This window comes from Diabrotica virgifera, chromosome 8, assembly GCF_917563875.1.
Source record: "Diabrotica virgifera virgifera chromosome 8, PGI_DIABVI_V3a".
Lineage (NCBI taxonomy): Eukaryota > Metazoa > Arthropoda > Insecta > Coleoptera > Chrysomelidae > Diabrotica > Diabrotica virgifera.
The window spans coordinates 174,954,430-174,971,127 of record NC_065450.1 but is presented as its reverse complement, the minus strand read 5'-3'; the positions used below and the strand labels follow the sequence as shown (position 1 = coordinate 174,971,127).

The 16,698-nt window shown below is 30.5% G+C and overlaps 1 protein-coding gene across 1 annotated transcript in view; it reads right to left on the bottom strand.

Moving 5' to 3' along the window:
• Positions 1–16,698, bottom strand: part of LOC114328922 (RNA polymerase-associated protein CTR9 homolog) — a 43,666-nt gene that overhangs the window by 10,436 nt on the left and 16,532 nt on the right. The window contains exons 10-12 of the mRNA XM_028277908.2: positions 16,358–16,524; positions 9,372–9,701; positions 514–776 (exon numbers count right to left, since the gene is read on the bottom strand). Of these exons, the coding sequence (XP_028133709.1) occupies positions 514–776; positions 9,372–9,701; positions 16,358–16,524 (760 nt within the window). The remainder of the gene's footprint in view (positions 1–513; positions 777–9,371; positions 9,702–16,357; positions 16,525–16,698) is intronic.

Below are 16,698 nucleotides of genomic sequence, written 5' to 3'. Positions count from 1 at the left end.
GTAAGTCCATCTAAATAAAAAAGGCCGTTGTGCCCCCCCCCCTAGCGACAGCAATATAAGTGTTATAGCTGGCAAATTCCAAAACGTCAGGGAACCTAACCTTACATATTTCATTAATATGAAATAAAGAATATAAATTAATGCTGAGAGTGTCTACAGCTATACTAAATTTACAATCAAAATGTAGTAGAAATAAACAAACCAAGACACGTTAATTTACATAATTTACAATGTATAAACTTTGGAAATCATGATTTGGGATTTACAATGAATATACATTGTAAATTATGAATTGGGAGTGCTCCTAGTAGCATTTAACGTGTCTTGGTTTGTTTATTTCTACTGCATCTTGATTGTAAATTTAGTATAGTGTTAAATATATGATACTAGAGAAATAATCTATATAGAAAAGCAGTTTAAACTTTATCTTCCCTGAGATGATTTTTCAATAGTGAAACTGAATTTTTATTTTTTTACGATGGACCCGTATTTTAAAAATGTACAGATACTTACTTAAGAGATAAGCCCAGCTCGTGCACAGCCTGCAATACAGTTGATAAAGTGGACTTTTCGTCTTTTAAAATTACGGTAGCCAATCTCTGCAATACAAGTGCTATGTTGTATAAAAGTATCGTGTCTTGGGGAGCTACTCGTCTTGCTTTTAACAATACCATTTTGGCCTCTTTGAATTTTCCTGCTTTGAAATAAGCCCGAGCGAGATACTGCAGGACTTCTACGTTATTGTATTTGTAGAATTTTCTCAAACAATTTTCATACTGAAAACATACATAATCACATTTTATTTGTATATAAACGCAGATGAAATTAAAGCCGTAATACAAGCAAATAAACAACAAAATTTGAAAAATTTGATAATAGACGTCGCAAATATTGAAGTTGTAAAACAGCTGTTGTTCTGAAGCTATATCCTTGTGGCATTTTTATGATTAACTATTGTTATGGGAAATAAGTCACAATTAAATTGAAAAAAATAATTTTATTAAGAGGAAACAGTAGCGATCAACAGGTAGCAAAAACGCGTTCAAGATTGCGGCTGTAATCTTGAATATTTTTTCGAGATATTTGGCACACGTATTCGTAATATAATAAAGAATGGCGGTACAGAGCCCAATTTGAAAAATATATTAATATGTGGAAATTACTCTGTAATTAAATACAATATTAAAAAAACGAGCCTGTACCGCCATTGAAGAACAAAAAATACACTTTCTTCAAATAAACTTTTTTATCCGATGCCTAGATTTTGTGTCATTTTGGAACTACTAAAATTTTTTATTTCATTAGTAGTTCCAAAATCACACCAAATCTAGGCATCAGATAAAAAAGTTTATTTGAAGAAAGTGTATTTTTTTGTTCTTCTTAATGGCGGTACAGGCTCGTTTTTTTAATATTGTATTTAATTACAGAGTAATTTCCACATATTAATATATTTTCCAAATTGGGGTCTGTACCGCCATTCTTTATTATATTAAGAATACGTGTGCCAAATATCTCGAAAAATGTAAAGGTTGTTAATAAATATATGAAAATGCAATTTAAATTATTTATTTATAATATTTAAATAGATATTAGATTATAATATTAGTAGATATTAGATAGATAATAGATTATAATATTTAAATAATTTAAATTGCATTTTCATATATTTATTAACAACCTTTACATTTTTCTAAAAATCCAAAATCAAACTACACTTTTTAAGCTTTAACCAAAAATCGGCTTTATCTTGTCATGTCATGTCACTCTTGTCATATTGAACGTCCATTTCCTATTTTCTCAGTTGGTCTGTGCCCATTGAACTGGCAAGTACCTAACATTTTCGAGCAGGGAAGGCTGTTGCCCTTTGAGTATGTAGTATATTAAATCTAACAACATCGACTTGTAGTCACCATATTATATTAATAGATAATATGTAAACCATATATTATGGGGTTACCACTTTAAATAGTGTGCTAGTTTCAAACTACTCAGCAGAATGTAAGTATTTCCACATGTTTTTTCTTTCTAACAGTCACAATTTTAACTTTTTGCTTTAATCTAACGTGGAAATACTTCATTCTAGGCACTGAAGATGTTCTGAATTAGAACGAAAACGTTTTGCAATCCATTTGGATGACATTTTAGATAGTTTTTAATAAACGATTTTATACCAGAATACAATTTGAAGTTTTTACTTCTGTATGAGTTAATTATTAATAATTTGCAACTTCACAATATGTATTTATCATATGCTTAACCTCAAATTGTGATCTCCAAAAATGTCAGGTGAAGGCGCTAGGTGTCGCGTCAATTATGCACGCAGCGAATAGGGAGCCACCTGCGACAAGAGTATGTGGACAAGATTGCGATTGACCACCTTATAAGAATGGATAGTAATAGAACACCTAGTAGAACGCTCAGAGGAACTATGGTGCCTTGGTGAAGGCCAGTACCTGACTTTGTATCTGACCTTCCCCAGATACCGAGAAAAAATATATCTCTACAATGACGCTATTGGGGAGATTGTGCCCTTGGAGCAATTTTATCTTAAATAGTGATTTTGATTAAAGTTAAATTTAATAAATCATACAGGAGTAAAAAATCATACAGAAGTAAAAACTTCGTTTGTATAATGGTATAAAAAAGTTTTATTACAAAACATTAAAAAACGTTTTCAATCTGGATGAGATCATCCTCAGTGCGTTCTGCTTAGTACATGAAACTAGCAACTTTTTGAAATTGGTTACATCGAGAATTATGGTTTACATAATAATTGTATGATATTTATAGCGACTCCAAGTCGAGTTAGAAGATTAAATGTGTTAGGAGTGCTCAAAGGGCAACATGGTTCCCTGCTCGATAAAACTTGTGGTTCTTGCCAGTTCAATGGACACAGACCAACAAAAGTGAACTTTTGTCGCTACAATTGATGACTCTTGTACAATATGTGCCCATTTCTATTTAAGTTGCTATTCCTAATAATGTTTTCTAGTCATCATCATCTTGGTGCTACAGTCCTTAGAGGGCCTCGACCTTCTCAAGCTTTCTACGCCATTATGTTCTGTCCCTTGCTTGCATTTTCCAATTGCCGACTCCGATCTTCTCAGCATCTTGTGTTACCCCGTCCATCCACCTCAGCTTTGGTCTATCCCGTCTTCTTATTTCCACGGGTTGCGTGTTTTTTCTAGTATCATGTTAAATATTAGCATTGATAGGGGGTCTCCTTGCCTAAGTCCTGATCTGACTGCAAAATCTTCTGAGGTTCCCTCTTTTACTCTTACGTTGCAGGTTGTATGTTCAATGTCATCGTCACTAGTTTCTTTAGCTTCGTAGGTATTTCGAGTTCTTCCATAACTACCGCAATTTTTTTTTCTCTCAGCTAGTCAGAATCTCCTTCATCATGAATATCTGATCAGTTGTTCCTCTGCCTTTCCTAAACCCTGACTGATATTCCCCTATCTGTGGTTCAACTACTACCTCCAGCCTGATTTTAATGATTGTCGCTATTATTTTATAGGCCACATCTAGCAGTGATATTCCCCGATAGTTTTTACACTCTTCCTCATCGCCATCCTTTAAAATCGGTATTATTGTTGCTTTTCCCAATCATTTGGCATCTGCTCCTTTCTTCATAATCGGATTTATTTATTAACGCGAAATAGATGTATAAGGAGAAGAAATCTGGCTCATCTCGCCAGAAGGAAAGAAAATGTCAGGATCATGCTCAGCTCGCATTGTGATGGGGTTGTGACTCGTCGAATACGCTCAGCTCGCCAAGATGAAGGGGTTCACAATGTTTCGGAATATGGTCGGAATACGTTAAACTCACCTTTTATACCTGGATGGTTATTCTCCGTTCAGCACACAGAGAATCACCAAATGGATTTCCGTTCTGTCTTTTATACTGTCGGAGACGGTATAAAAACAAGTTTTGCTATACATAGGCGTACTCTAGACGATAAAATTATATTATCGGTACATGATTCAGGGATGAAGTGAACCAAACGTGGTTTAACTAACTGTATTTAACTTAATATACTACAAAAACTCACTAGATAACAAATTTCTCATTAACAATTATCGTATATCGCTTTACAAAATAAACACTTTGCCAATCGCACAAAAAAACTTCAAAAGCCGGTGCAGCGCCTTAACACATTCGCTGCCACTTATATTAAGTCACTTTCGTACGGAGCCAATACGAAAAGAACCCTATTTAGTTCCACAGGTTGTGAACACCAAAACGCGTTCAGTGGCACCTGACTCGAGTAGCGCAAAACGCCTTTTGGCGTCAGTGGCAGCGAATTTGTTAAGTAACAAAACATCTGGTCTACAGGGTGATTGATTAGTGGCGTAAAACTCAATAGATCCGCTATAGTAATAGATAGCAATAAAAGTTAATAGCAAAAATTGTAGCCAACTTTGATCTTCACATTACAAAATTAGTTAGAATGTTACAGGGTGTTCGATAACACAGTGGCAGACCAAATTTGTGTTTTTTTTAAATGGAACACCCTATATTTTATTTTATACTAGCTGACCCGGCAGACTTCGTACTGCCTCAATAGATAAGAACAAACTTTTGTAAACAATAAACTTAAAATAAACAAAAGGAATTCTTAATTAATAAACAAAAAATGCTCGATGTGAATGAGTTTTTATTATTATTTTTAATGAATTACAGATAATGTTTGAAGTAATAAAGTTTAGTTAGAAAAAGTTTGCAGTGCAATAGTTGCAATCTTAAATTTGTTTTTCTTATAATGAATATAACAGCTTTATTTTATTTACATTCAAAACAACCCTGTATTTATAATTGGGTTCGGGGTTGTCCAACTATATAGGTGTTGAAAAATAAAATAAAATTAAAATTAAATATCATTAAATAAAATGAAACAAATTTTCATAAAATTGAATAAAAGTTAATAAAAATAAATAAAACTGAATAAACTTAAATAAAAATAATAAATAAATTTAAAAAAATAATAAAATTAAAAAAAAATTAATAGAATCTAATAAAAATAATTAAAATTTAATAAAATGAAACAAAATTAATTAAAATTAAATAAAATTTTATAATTTGCTGCTTGTTCTTTTCGTGTGCTCAGAACTTTTCTTCTGCTTGCCGTTCGTCAGAAAAGTTCGGTAGAGATATTTTTTGAAAGTTTCGAAAAATTAACAAATTCATATTTTGCCCAAATTAAGTTCAAAAGTTAAACAGTTGCACTTTTCTTCGATGAAATTTGTTGCTCGTTCTTCTTCTGTCCTCAGAATATTTCTAAGGCTTAAGATATTGTATTTTGGACACCGATTGAGCTAGAAAAAAAAATTAGTAAGGTTCTGTTCGGAATTCAGCAAGGAGTACACCGAATTAATTTCGTATTTTTCACGTCATTATTGCGAGAGTTATGACGTCACACGCAACCCTCTTATGACGTAGAGGTATAAAATATAGACATAAACCTACTCCCGGTCCGGTCGAGTACACTTGCAAACTTTCATAAAAATCGGTCAAGTCGTTTCGGAGGAGTATGGCAACAAACACTGTAAAAAGAGCATTTTATACATATAGCTGTAAAAATTTTGGTGGCTACTAAAATGACAATATAAAACCGTATAAACCTTCCCTGAACTTCCACAAATAATTCAACATCAAAATTAGCCAAATCGGTCCACACATTCTCGAGTTTTAGCGAGACTAACGCACAGCAATAGATTTTTATATATAAGATGCAAAATTTTAGATGGCTATTAAAAAATAACGGTCGAAGATAGAAAAGTGAAAATTTAGGGTTGTATTTACCTTTGCCTTCCACATCACATAAAATTAAGAAAAAACAGTTTGATCAAAAAAATAAAAAAATATTTTAGGGGGGCAGCCCCCGTTACGACGTACGGATATGAAAAATACATAACAACCTATTCTCGGTCCGGTCAAATACACGTGGAAAATTTCATAAAAATCTATTCAGTCGTTCTCGAGTTATGTGTTGGTAACTGTCACGACTTTCTTTTGTTTATATAGATGTAAAATATTTAAATGGCCATTAAAAAATAACGGTTAGTGATAGAAAAGTGAAAATTTAGGGTTGTATGTATCTTTACGTTCCACATCATATGCAATTAAAAAAAAAAGAGTTTGTCTGAAAAAATAGAAATAAATATAAGGGTGGCAAGCCCTCTTAAGACGCACGGGTATGAAATATAGATAACGACCTACTCCCGGTCCGGTCGAGTACACTTGCAAACTTTCATAAAAATCGGTCAAGTCGTTTCGGAGGAGTATGGCAACAAACACTGTAAAAAGAGAATTTTATACATATAGCTGTAAAAATTTTGGTGGCTACTAAAATGACAATATAAAACCGTATAAACCTTCCCTGAACTTCCACAAATAATTCAACATCAAAATTAGCCAAATTGGTCCACACATTCTCGAGTTTTAGCGAGACTAACGCACAGCAATAGATTTTTATATATCAGACGCAAAACTTTAGATGGCTATTAAAAAATAACGGTCGAAGATAGAAAAGTGAAAATTTAGGGTTGTATTTACCTTTGCCTTCCACATCACATAAAATTAAGAAAAAACAGTTTGATCAAAAAAATAAAAAAATATTTTAGGGGGGCAGCCCCCGTTACGACGTACGGATATGAAAAATACATAACAACCTATTCTCGGTCCGGTCAAATACACGTGGAAAATTTCATAAAAATCTATTCAGTCGTTCTCGAGTTATGTGTTGGTAACTGTCACGACTTTCTTTTGTTTATATAGATGTAAAATATTTAAATGGCCATTAAAAAATAACGGTTAGTGATAGAAAAGTGAAAATTTAGGGTTGTATGTATCTTTACGTTCCACATCATATGCAATTAAAAAAAAAGAGTTTGTCTGAAAAAAATAGAAATAAATATAAGGGTGGCAAGCCCCCTTAAGACGCACGGGTATGAAATATAGATAACGACCTACTCCCGGTCCGGTCGAGTACACTTGCAAACTTTCATAAAAATCGGTCAAGTCGTTTCGGAGGAGTATGGCAACAAACACTGTAAAAAGAGCATTTTATACATATAGCTGTAAAAATTTTGGTGGCTACTAAAATGACAATATAAAACCGTATAAACCTTCCCTGAACTTCCACAAATAATTCAACATCAAAATTAGCCAAATCGGTCCACACATTCTCGAGTTTTAGCGAGACTAACGCACAGCAATAGATTTTTATATATAAGATTCGAAATCCCCTTAACTTCTCCATGACAAAAATATAAAGGTTCGTTATGTTATACAGTTTATATGAAAATCGTAACAAGTTCGACTACCTGTATAAATAAGAATGCGCACAACAGCAATGTTTTATTCATGCCATATTTTTTTATGTATTGTCAAAATTTTCAACAATGATTGGTATTGCTAATTTTATTTATATCAAATACAGGGTGAGTCAAAACGCAAGTACATTATTTTCTCAGTAATTTTAACTGGAACGACCTGTATTTTATATCACTATTGAAAAGTACCATTACCGTACTTTAATTTTTAGATAACATTCCCTATGTCTAAATTTATTAGTTTTCGAGATATTTTCATTTTTCAATGGACCAGTAGCGTGGCCACCCAGATCACCAGAATTTAATAAACTGAACTGATTTTTTTGGGGTTACGTTAATAATGAAGTTTATAGAATACCTCCAACAACAAGGGATGAGATGAAAAATAGAATACAAAGTTTATTTCGATGTGTTAATTTACAAATGCTTCGTAGTTTAAGTAGCTCATAGCTCATTCAATGATCGTTTTTAGGCGTGCATAAATGTGTTAGGAGGTAATTTAACACCTTCACCTTAAGTAATTAAATATTAAAAATATTTTATTAAAAGTAGCTTTTAATTTTTTCAAACATGTTTTTTTGCAAAATGTATTACTGATAAATTATTTTTCGTTCTTTATTTGTAACATTGTTACATTTACATACAAAAGTAGTGTTTAATTGTCTTCACAAAATGTTGTATTTTGTGTTTGTGTGTTTTTTGTAAAATTTATTACTAATAAATTATTTTTCTTTTCTTTATTTGTTACATTTACATACAAAAGTAGTTTTTAATTGTTTCAAAAATGTTGCATGTTGTGGTTGTGTTTTTTTTGTAAAATTTGTAACTAATAAATTATTTTTATTTCTTTATTTCCTACATTGTTACATTGATTACCGGATTGATAATCAGTAATCGTCAATTGTCAATTCAGTCATGGCTTACTTAAAATATGGAAAAGTTTAGACACCAAGACACCTAAAATAATTTGCTCTGAAAAATGAAAATATCTCGAAAACTAATAAATTTGGATATAGGGAATGTTATATAAAAATAAGTACGGCAATGGTACTTTTAAATAGTGATATAAAATATAGGGTGTTCTATTTAAAATTACTGAGAAAATAATGTACTTACTTGAGCTTTGACTCACCCTGTATTTGATATAAAAAAATTAACAATGTCAATAATTTTTGAAAATTTTGACAATAAGTAAAAAAAAACATGGCATTAATAAACCATTGCTGTTGTGCTTATTTTTATTTATACAGGGAGTTGAACTTGTTACGATTTTCATATAAAATGGGTTATAACTTTGTAAATACCCTGTATAAGATAATAAACTTTTATATTTTTGTGATGAAGAAGTTAAGAGAATTTTGAATATAAAATAAAATATAGGGTGTTCCATTAAAAAAAAACACAAGTTTGGTCTGCCATTGTGTTATCGAACACCCTGTAACATTCTAACTAATTTTGTAATATGAAGCTTAAATTTGGCTACAATTTTTGTTATTAACTTTACTTGCTATCTATTACTATAGCGGATCTATTTAGCCCCACTAATCAATCACCCTGTAGAACTAGTTGGTAGATGAAGATGTGCGTAACACCAAATTCCAGAAAAATACCGATAAAGAAGTTCTCAAACGTTGCTGACAAAGTGGTTAATTCGGCTTCTAGAAAAACTAGACTTCTAGAAGATTAGCATAGATATAGTCATGTAGGTATTTAAATATATCTGAACCATACGAAGCAATGGCAGGTGTTAAGATTTCAGTAATCTATGATGTCAGATCACGAATACACAAAGACATTAATATTTTCAAAACCAGAGGACACAAGAAGTAGAGGATGACCACGAAGAAGATGGATTGATGATGTGGAAGAAGACCTAAAGATTCTAGGGGTCAGAAGATGGAGGGAAGTTGCCAAGAATTGACAGGAGTGGTGACTTCTTTGCGAGCAGGCCAAGATCCACAACGGATTGTCGAGCTACTTACGATGATGAATCTAGAAATTATTGGAAAAATAAATATGATGTAATACGGACTTACCATTTGAATCGCGCTTACAAACTGCTTCTGCTCAACGTAAATATGAGCAATATTCAACCAAACATCTGAAAAATCTGCTGTAGCTTCTCTAACTTGGGCAAAAATATCTCGAGCCTCATTAACTGCGTTTTTATGAGCCAGAACAGCTCCAACGCCGTTAGCAGCGAAAATATTTTTAGGGTCTATTTTAAGTACTTGTTTGTATAACATTAACGCTCTATCCTGATGCCTTTTTATCCTGTCTTTATCTTTGGTGGGCTGGTGAACGGTTTGCAACCATACGTTGCCTAATGCTATCAGTGAGTAAGCATCCTGGGACGTTGATGGATTCTAAGAACAGAAAGCTTGATTTAGAGCTAGATAATTAGATAATTTAAGGGGGGGGGATATGGTTCGAAAATTTCGAAATTTTCGATGTTTTTTTTTGTTATTTTAAATGAAAGTACACAACTGTCCCGACACTGAAAAGTAAAAGGGACTTAATAGACTATAAATATATAGTACACAACTTCACGAATACTCTCAAAAAATTTCAGATTTACGGAGAAAAATTACCGGAAATACAGCATGTTGAAAATCCCTACTTTCGACTCACTTCTCTTTTGTAAATTACTCCGCAATAATTGTAACTCAAAAACTACTTGACCGATCTACCTGAAATTTTGCATAAATTTTCTTTAGACATTTCGTGAGGTAACGCTGTCGAGATATTTTTTGTTTCATGCTCATTTTTTGTTTAACAATAATAAATATGTTGATTTTCACCCTTTTTTTTTACAAAAAATTCGTTATTTTGATTTCTGAGTGTTACCAAAAATTGGAAAATCATTCAACATAAAAAACTCGACAGCGTTACCTCGAGACACTGAGAATTTGAATTTTTTGTTTCACATTATCCAATTAGGGGAGTGCATATAGATTTTCACTTCGGAAAAAATCAAACAAGATAGAACTTTTTGTAATTTCATTAAGAAATGTTTAATAAACAACATATCAAAAAATTCTACTCGAGATTACTAAACAAATGAACTACGAAGTTTGATGTTTTCTTTTAAATAACTTCGAAAATATAAATTGTAGAAAAAAACTAACTTGACCGTTGAAAAATTCAGAAAACTTTACAAAAAAAAATCCTCTATAAAGATTTTTCTAAAATGAGATCTGTAGCTTCTATAATTTTTTATTTATAACTCTAAAGTCACCCTTCTCACAAACATTGGCGCACTGTAAACTAGCGTCGGCGAAGTGCACGGTTGAGTTATTTTAATGCAATTCTTTAACTAATGGATCAAATGAAATTTTATAAATTGATCATGCAAGAAGAATAATTTAGCTATCTTATGGTTGTAATAAAAATAAATAAAATGTATGGGCATAAGTATGGTGTGGGCGGAAAGTGAGACTTACATGAATTTGGTTTAAAAATGATTTAAAAATGTGTAACTAATATAATTTTTCTTATAAAACTCTCAATTTTGCACAGCTTACCTTTCAGACATCTTGCTAAACGATGTTTCTCTCAAAACAATCTCAAAAATTTAATTCAAATGATACGACGTCTCAAAAAATGAAATTTTTGAAAACTTAGTAGTTTTACAGAATTACCATCACTTTAAGACGGTATTACTCAAGTTTAAACAGATTTATTACAGTTTTATAGGTGCTTTTTTAAAGCTTAGAGGATGTTAGAAATAAAATAAACTATTTCGTTTTGAGAAAATTAAGAAAGATAACAAAAACCGTAATACAAAAACCGAAAATTACCAGTTAAAAAAATGTGTATACAAAGTGATCAAAACTTTTTTCTATAAAACTTACCTAAAATACATTTAATAATAAGCTTTAACAATAATAAATGTTCAACAAAAAATAATTTTTTTAGCTCTTATACAGTATGTCTGCGTATTGAGAACTTTTTTATTATCAGTTTTACGAAAAAAAGTTATTTTTTATAAAATACTCTGCATCGTATATAATCTAAGATGCAACCATCAAATGTCAAATTTTATTAATTTTAAACGAGGTATGTCAAAAAATATGAATTTCACTCAAGAGTAAAGTACCTTTATATTTTACAATATCAAAAATTGTTATTAAAAAAAGTTGTTTGGAATTAAAAAAATATGTTTCAGTGTTCAATTACATCCTTCTAATTAAAATATTGTGAATAATAAAGGCACTTAAACTCTTAAGTAAAATTCATATTTTTTACATATCTCGTATAAAATTGTAAAAGTTTAATATCTGTTAGTTGTATCTTAGATTTTAGACCAGGTAGAGCATTTTATGAAGAATAACTTTTTTCGTAAAATTGATAATAAACTAGTTAACATAATAGTAATAAAATGATAATGGGTATACCTATCCGTAATTTGAGAAAAAATTGAATTTTTTTTTTCGATTAGAATGATGTAATTGTATATTAAAACAAAGTTTTTAATTTCAAACAACTTTTCATAATAGCATTTTTTGATATTCTGGAATATGAAGGTACTTTATTCTTTAACGAAATTTATATTTTTGACACAACTCGTATAAAATTGATAAAATTTGATATATGACAGTTGAGTTTTAAATTTTGACTATTCAGAGCATCTTATGAAGAATAACTTTTTTCGTAAAATTGATAATAAAAAAGTTTTGCATGTGGTTCCTAGCTACGCAGACATACTGTGTAAGAGCTTCTGTATAAGAATTTTTAAATTGTAATGCCATATTCGGATTCAGCATAATCAAAAACAAAATAGAAACATATTTGATCAAAGTAAAATGATGAATTCAACGATATTTTTAAAATTATTTATACAAAACAATTGTTATTGTTTTCCCTAAATAACGAGTTCTGATATCCACCGCAAAATCAATTTTTTTAAGGTGTCTGTAATAATTTGCTACCGTTGGCTTATTTTTCAATATTTTGTTTTGAATTTTTGAAGTTATACTTCTTTACGCGCGATATGAGGGTGAATTTTAATAGGATTAAAACCTTTGATCCCGGCGCAGTCGCATTACAACTTTGTTCTGATTGGATGTTCAAATGACATGACAAAAATTATCCAATATAGCAGCTGTGGCACAGCTGTGGGACTGTGGTTTGGTTATGTATGGTTGTTGCGTTTTAAAATTTGTAGGAAGAGAAACAACAAACAAAAAGTTAGTTAATGGTTATACTGCCTTTTTAAATAGTTTTCATATTATATTTTTGGACTTATTAACATAGAAGAGATGATTGTTGCATGCCAATGTGAAAGCCCATCAAACTGTGACTAGTATGAGTGCCGCAAAATTACTGATAAAAAACCTATTAGCTCGAAGGCGTAGAGAACTGTGGATAACAACAATCAACCGGGACGATCTACGATCTCGCTTATTCAAAGCTAAAGAATCTTACACTGGTAAGTGCCACTTTGCACAATGCAAGTGATTGCGAAATTTATTAGTCGTTATCGACGCATCTGTAAAAATATTAGTACATTTGGACGTTGAGAGGTGACTCAAATTTTTTTGCAGAAATTGCTTGAAAATCAATCAAATAATAATATTTGAGTTATCCTCCCTCTCAAAAAGGTCCGGAACATTGTTTAAATAATCAAATTGTCAAAAAATTAAGGAAAAATTCGATTTTTTTTGTGGTTTTTTAATTATAACTTTAAAAGTATTCATTTCCGAGAAAAGTTGAACTAACATAAACGTTGCGTAATTAAATTTGCTACAATATAGAATTGGTTAAAAATTTAAAAAATAGTCACCCTTGTTGCAAAATAACAATAATTGTGAAAAAAACATACAAAAACAAGTATTCGTATTTTACGTTTTTCAACCATTTGTGCTACACTTAGGACCTTCATATTTCACCCTGAAAAACTTTATGATACGGTAAAAAAATACAGTAAATTTCATTAAGATCGGTTTAATAGATTTTGCAAAATAAATTTTGCAATCCGGCTTTCGTAAAAAAAATTCATTTTTTCAAAATGTTACAGGACTGAAAATAAAGCAGATAGCAAGTTGAAAATTTTTTTGCATATAGAAGCACCTTTCATTCGCTATTTTGCAAAATTAAAATCGATTAACACCATGGCGTCAGGAATTTTTTTAAATAAACATTAATTATTGGTGCTACGCGCAGGACAGCGGATAGTTTGCTCTGATTGGGCATTCCAATGACCTTTGATAACGATTGATACATTTTAATTTTTATTACATTTCGATATAAATAAATAAATTTGTTTATTGCAAAATAAAAACACATACTCTATCCTTTGAAATAACACTTTTATTAGCAAAAACTTCCTTTGTTCATATATTTTAAGTTAAATAATAAAATTTTATTATTTTTAGACATATGCAATTGTTTAAACAATATTTCACAAACAATAATAAAATTAGTTTGATTTTTGTGGAATTAAAATATTAAAATACAACAAAATATAGAGTAAGAAAATAATATATTAGATAAAGATTGGAAGAAATTTTGGTGGAAATCAACTTGTGTGAATCGAACACCGCTGTCCTGCGCGTAGCACCAAAAATTATTGTTTATTTCAAAAATTTTCTGACGCCGTGGTAATTAATCGATTTTAATTTTGAAAATTGCAAATGAAAGGTACAGTACACTTCTATAAGCAAAAAAAAAATTAACTTGCTATCTGCTTTATTTTCAGTCCTGTAACATTTTAAAAAAATGAATTTTTTTGCGAAAGCTGGATTGCAAAATTTATTTTGCAAAATCTATTAAACCGATCTTAAAGAAATTTACAGTATTGTTTTACTGTATCATAAAGTTTTTCTGGGTGAAATATGAAGGTCCTAAGTGTAGCATAAATGGTTGAAAAACGTAAAATGCGAATACTTGTTTTTGTGTGGTTTTCTCGCAATTATTGCTATTTTGCAACTAGGGTGACTATTTTTTAAATTCATTACCAATTTTATATTGTAGGAAATTTAAATACGAAACTTTTATGTCAGTATAACTTTTCTCGGAAATGAATACTTTTAAAGTTATAATCAAAAAACGAAGAAAAAAATCGAATTTTTCCTTCAATTTTTGACATTTTGATTATTTAAACAATGTTCCGGACCTTTTTGAGAGGGAGGATAACTCAAATATTATTATTTGATTTATTTTCAAGCAATTTCTGCAAAAAAACTTGAGTCACCTCTCAACGTCCATCTCAAAACAGATCCGCCCTGGACTAATACGGGCTCTGATTGGGTGTTGAAATGATCTGTCAATAATAAATAATTGTTCAATATGAAGGTAAACAAATGTATAATATATTAGTTTTATTGTTGTGAGGACAGAAACAAAAAAGTTTATAATTGTAGTGATTTTTAAATAGTTTTTAAAGCAACAGGTACGTAATAATTGTAAATGTATTATAGGTACCTACCTATTTGAACCTACCAAAATACATAGTATGTAATACTTTTATTTACATAATTTGATTACCATCAAAATTTCTATCAATATTCACCTAATATATTGTTTTCTTCTTACTCTATGTTTTGTTGTATTTTTTCAATTCTAAATCATTTCAATTCAAAATCAAAATAATTTGATTTACACAATTCAAAAATGTCAAAAGTTTAATCCGTTTAGTTAGTCGATCTTCGCACATAATGACACACTGTCTCCGTGGCGAAGCGTTTAATGCGAGTGAACCCCAATACAACGCCAATACCAGTCGCGCTGGTAAGTTGGTTCGAATCCCAATAGAAACTTTTATTTTTTCTTATACATTTTATGATTGTAAGTATATTTATTATATAATTTTATTTTCAGAAAATACGTATTTAGTTAAAAAATTTTCCGACAATTAATGTTCAGAAATCATTTGTGGCATTTTTAATGTGTTTTATTCTTTTATTATTTTAATTTTTGGCACTGTTTTAATAAAAATGTTTGAGAAGTAGTAAGTATAAATTAGTTTAATATTTAAATAAAATATAAATAAAAAGTATATTAATTTCGTTTATAATCATATAATCATATAATAGAAGTATAACTTCTTACGTGCGTACAAAGTACACACACATTCTTTTTTTAATATTCTTTGAATTGGACTGAATATATTTATTTAATTTAAAAATAAAATAATTCTACCATAGTTAAAAAAAAAAAGATCACATAAATGTGCTTTATTTCGATTTCGAACCATAGCCCCCTCTTAAGGGGAGGTTTGAAATCAACATCTCAAGCACATTTTTGTATTGTAGAATTAGTTTATTTTTAAATTAAATAATTATATTCAGAACAATTCAAAGACTATTAAAAAAAATTAAGTCAAAATATTGCAAAATAAACCAAGGGTAGCAGAATTTTTACAGACACAGAAAGATTTTTTTAGCTTTAGAGTTTCTCGAGCTAACGCTGTCGAGTTTTTTTAGTTTTAACAATATTTGAATTTTTGGCATCACTCAAAGTCGAAATATCGAAAATCAACATATTTATTATTGCTAAACAAAAATAAGCATAAAACAAAAAATATCCCGACAGCGTTACCTCACGAAATGTCTAAAAAAAATCTATGCAAAATTTGAAGTGGATCGGTCAAGTAGTTTTTGAGTTACAATGTCCACCGTCTTTGAAAAAGAGGTTTTGAGAAAACGCGTTAAAAATTTTGACAACTTTATTTTCTATTTCTTTTTGTCTGTCAAAACGTAAAGTGATGCACACCGGAATGTTTTTAAATCGCGGAGTAATTTACAAAAGAGAAGGGGAACAGCTGTTGAACGTTTCTCACTACGCTCAAGCGCGCGGACGCGAAGCTGCTGTATATTAAACATCCTGTATTTCCGGTAATTCTGATCCGGTCAATGTGAAATTTTCAGAGAATATTCTTGAAGTTATGTACTTTCATTTAAATTAATTTAAAAAATTGAAAATTTCAAACCATATCCCTCCCCCCACTTAAGTAAAACTTTCAACAGTAAAGATTATTATTCAGTTTATTTGCCAATTGTATTATATTATGACGTATTACCTTTAAGATTCTCTCATATTTCTTCTGTCCGGGGCCCCATTCCTGTTTCGCCAAATGAAGATTACCAAGTAAAGACCATGCATCAGGGTGTTCAGTATCTATCCTAAAGGCTTCTTTAAACCAATCGGAAGCATCATACACGTGACCCTTGTCTCTAGCCATACAACCTAATAAAAAATATTACTATTACTATATTTTTATTAGTAGGGCAGTCAATGAGGATATTTGGCTCCGAATTCCATCCTACTATATCTATTTACTTGATATTTTCACAGTAAGTAGGGAATAGCTCAAGAAACAAAGTCTACCCTATGCCGATGTGTGCTTTTATCTTAGGGGCA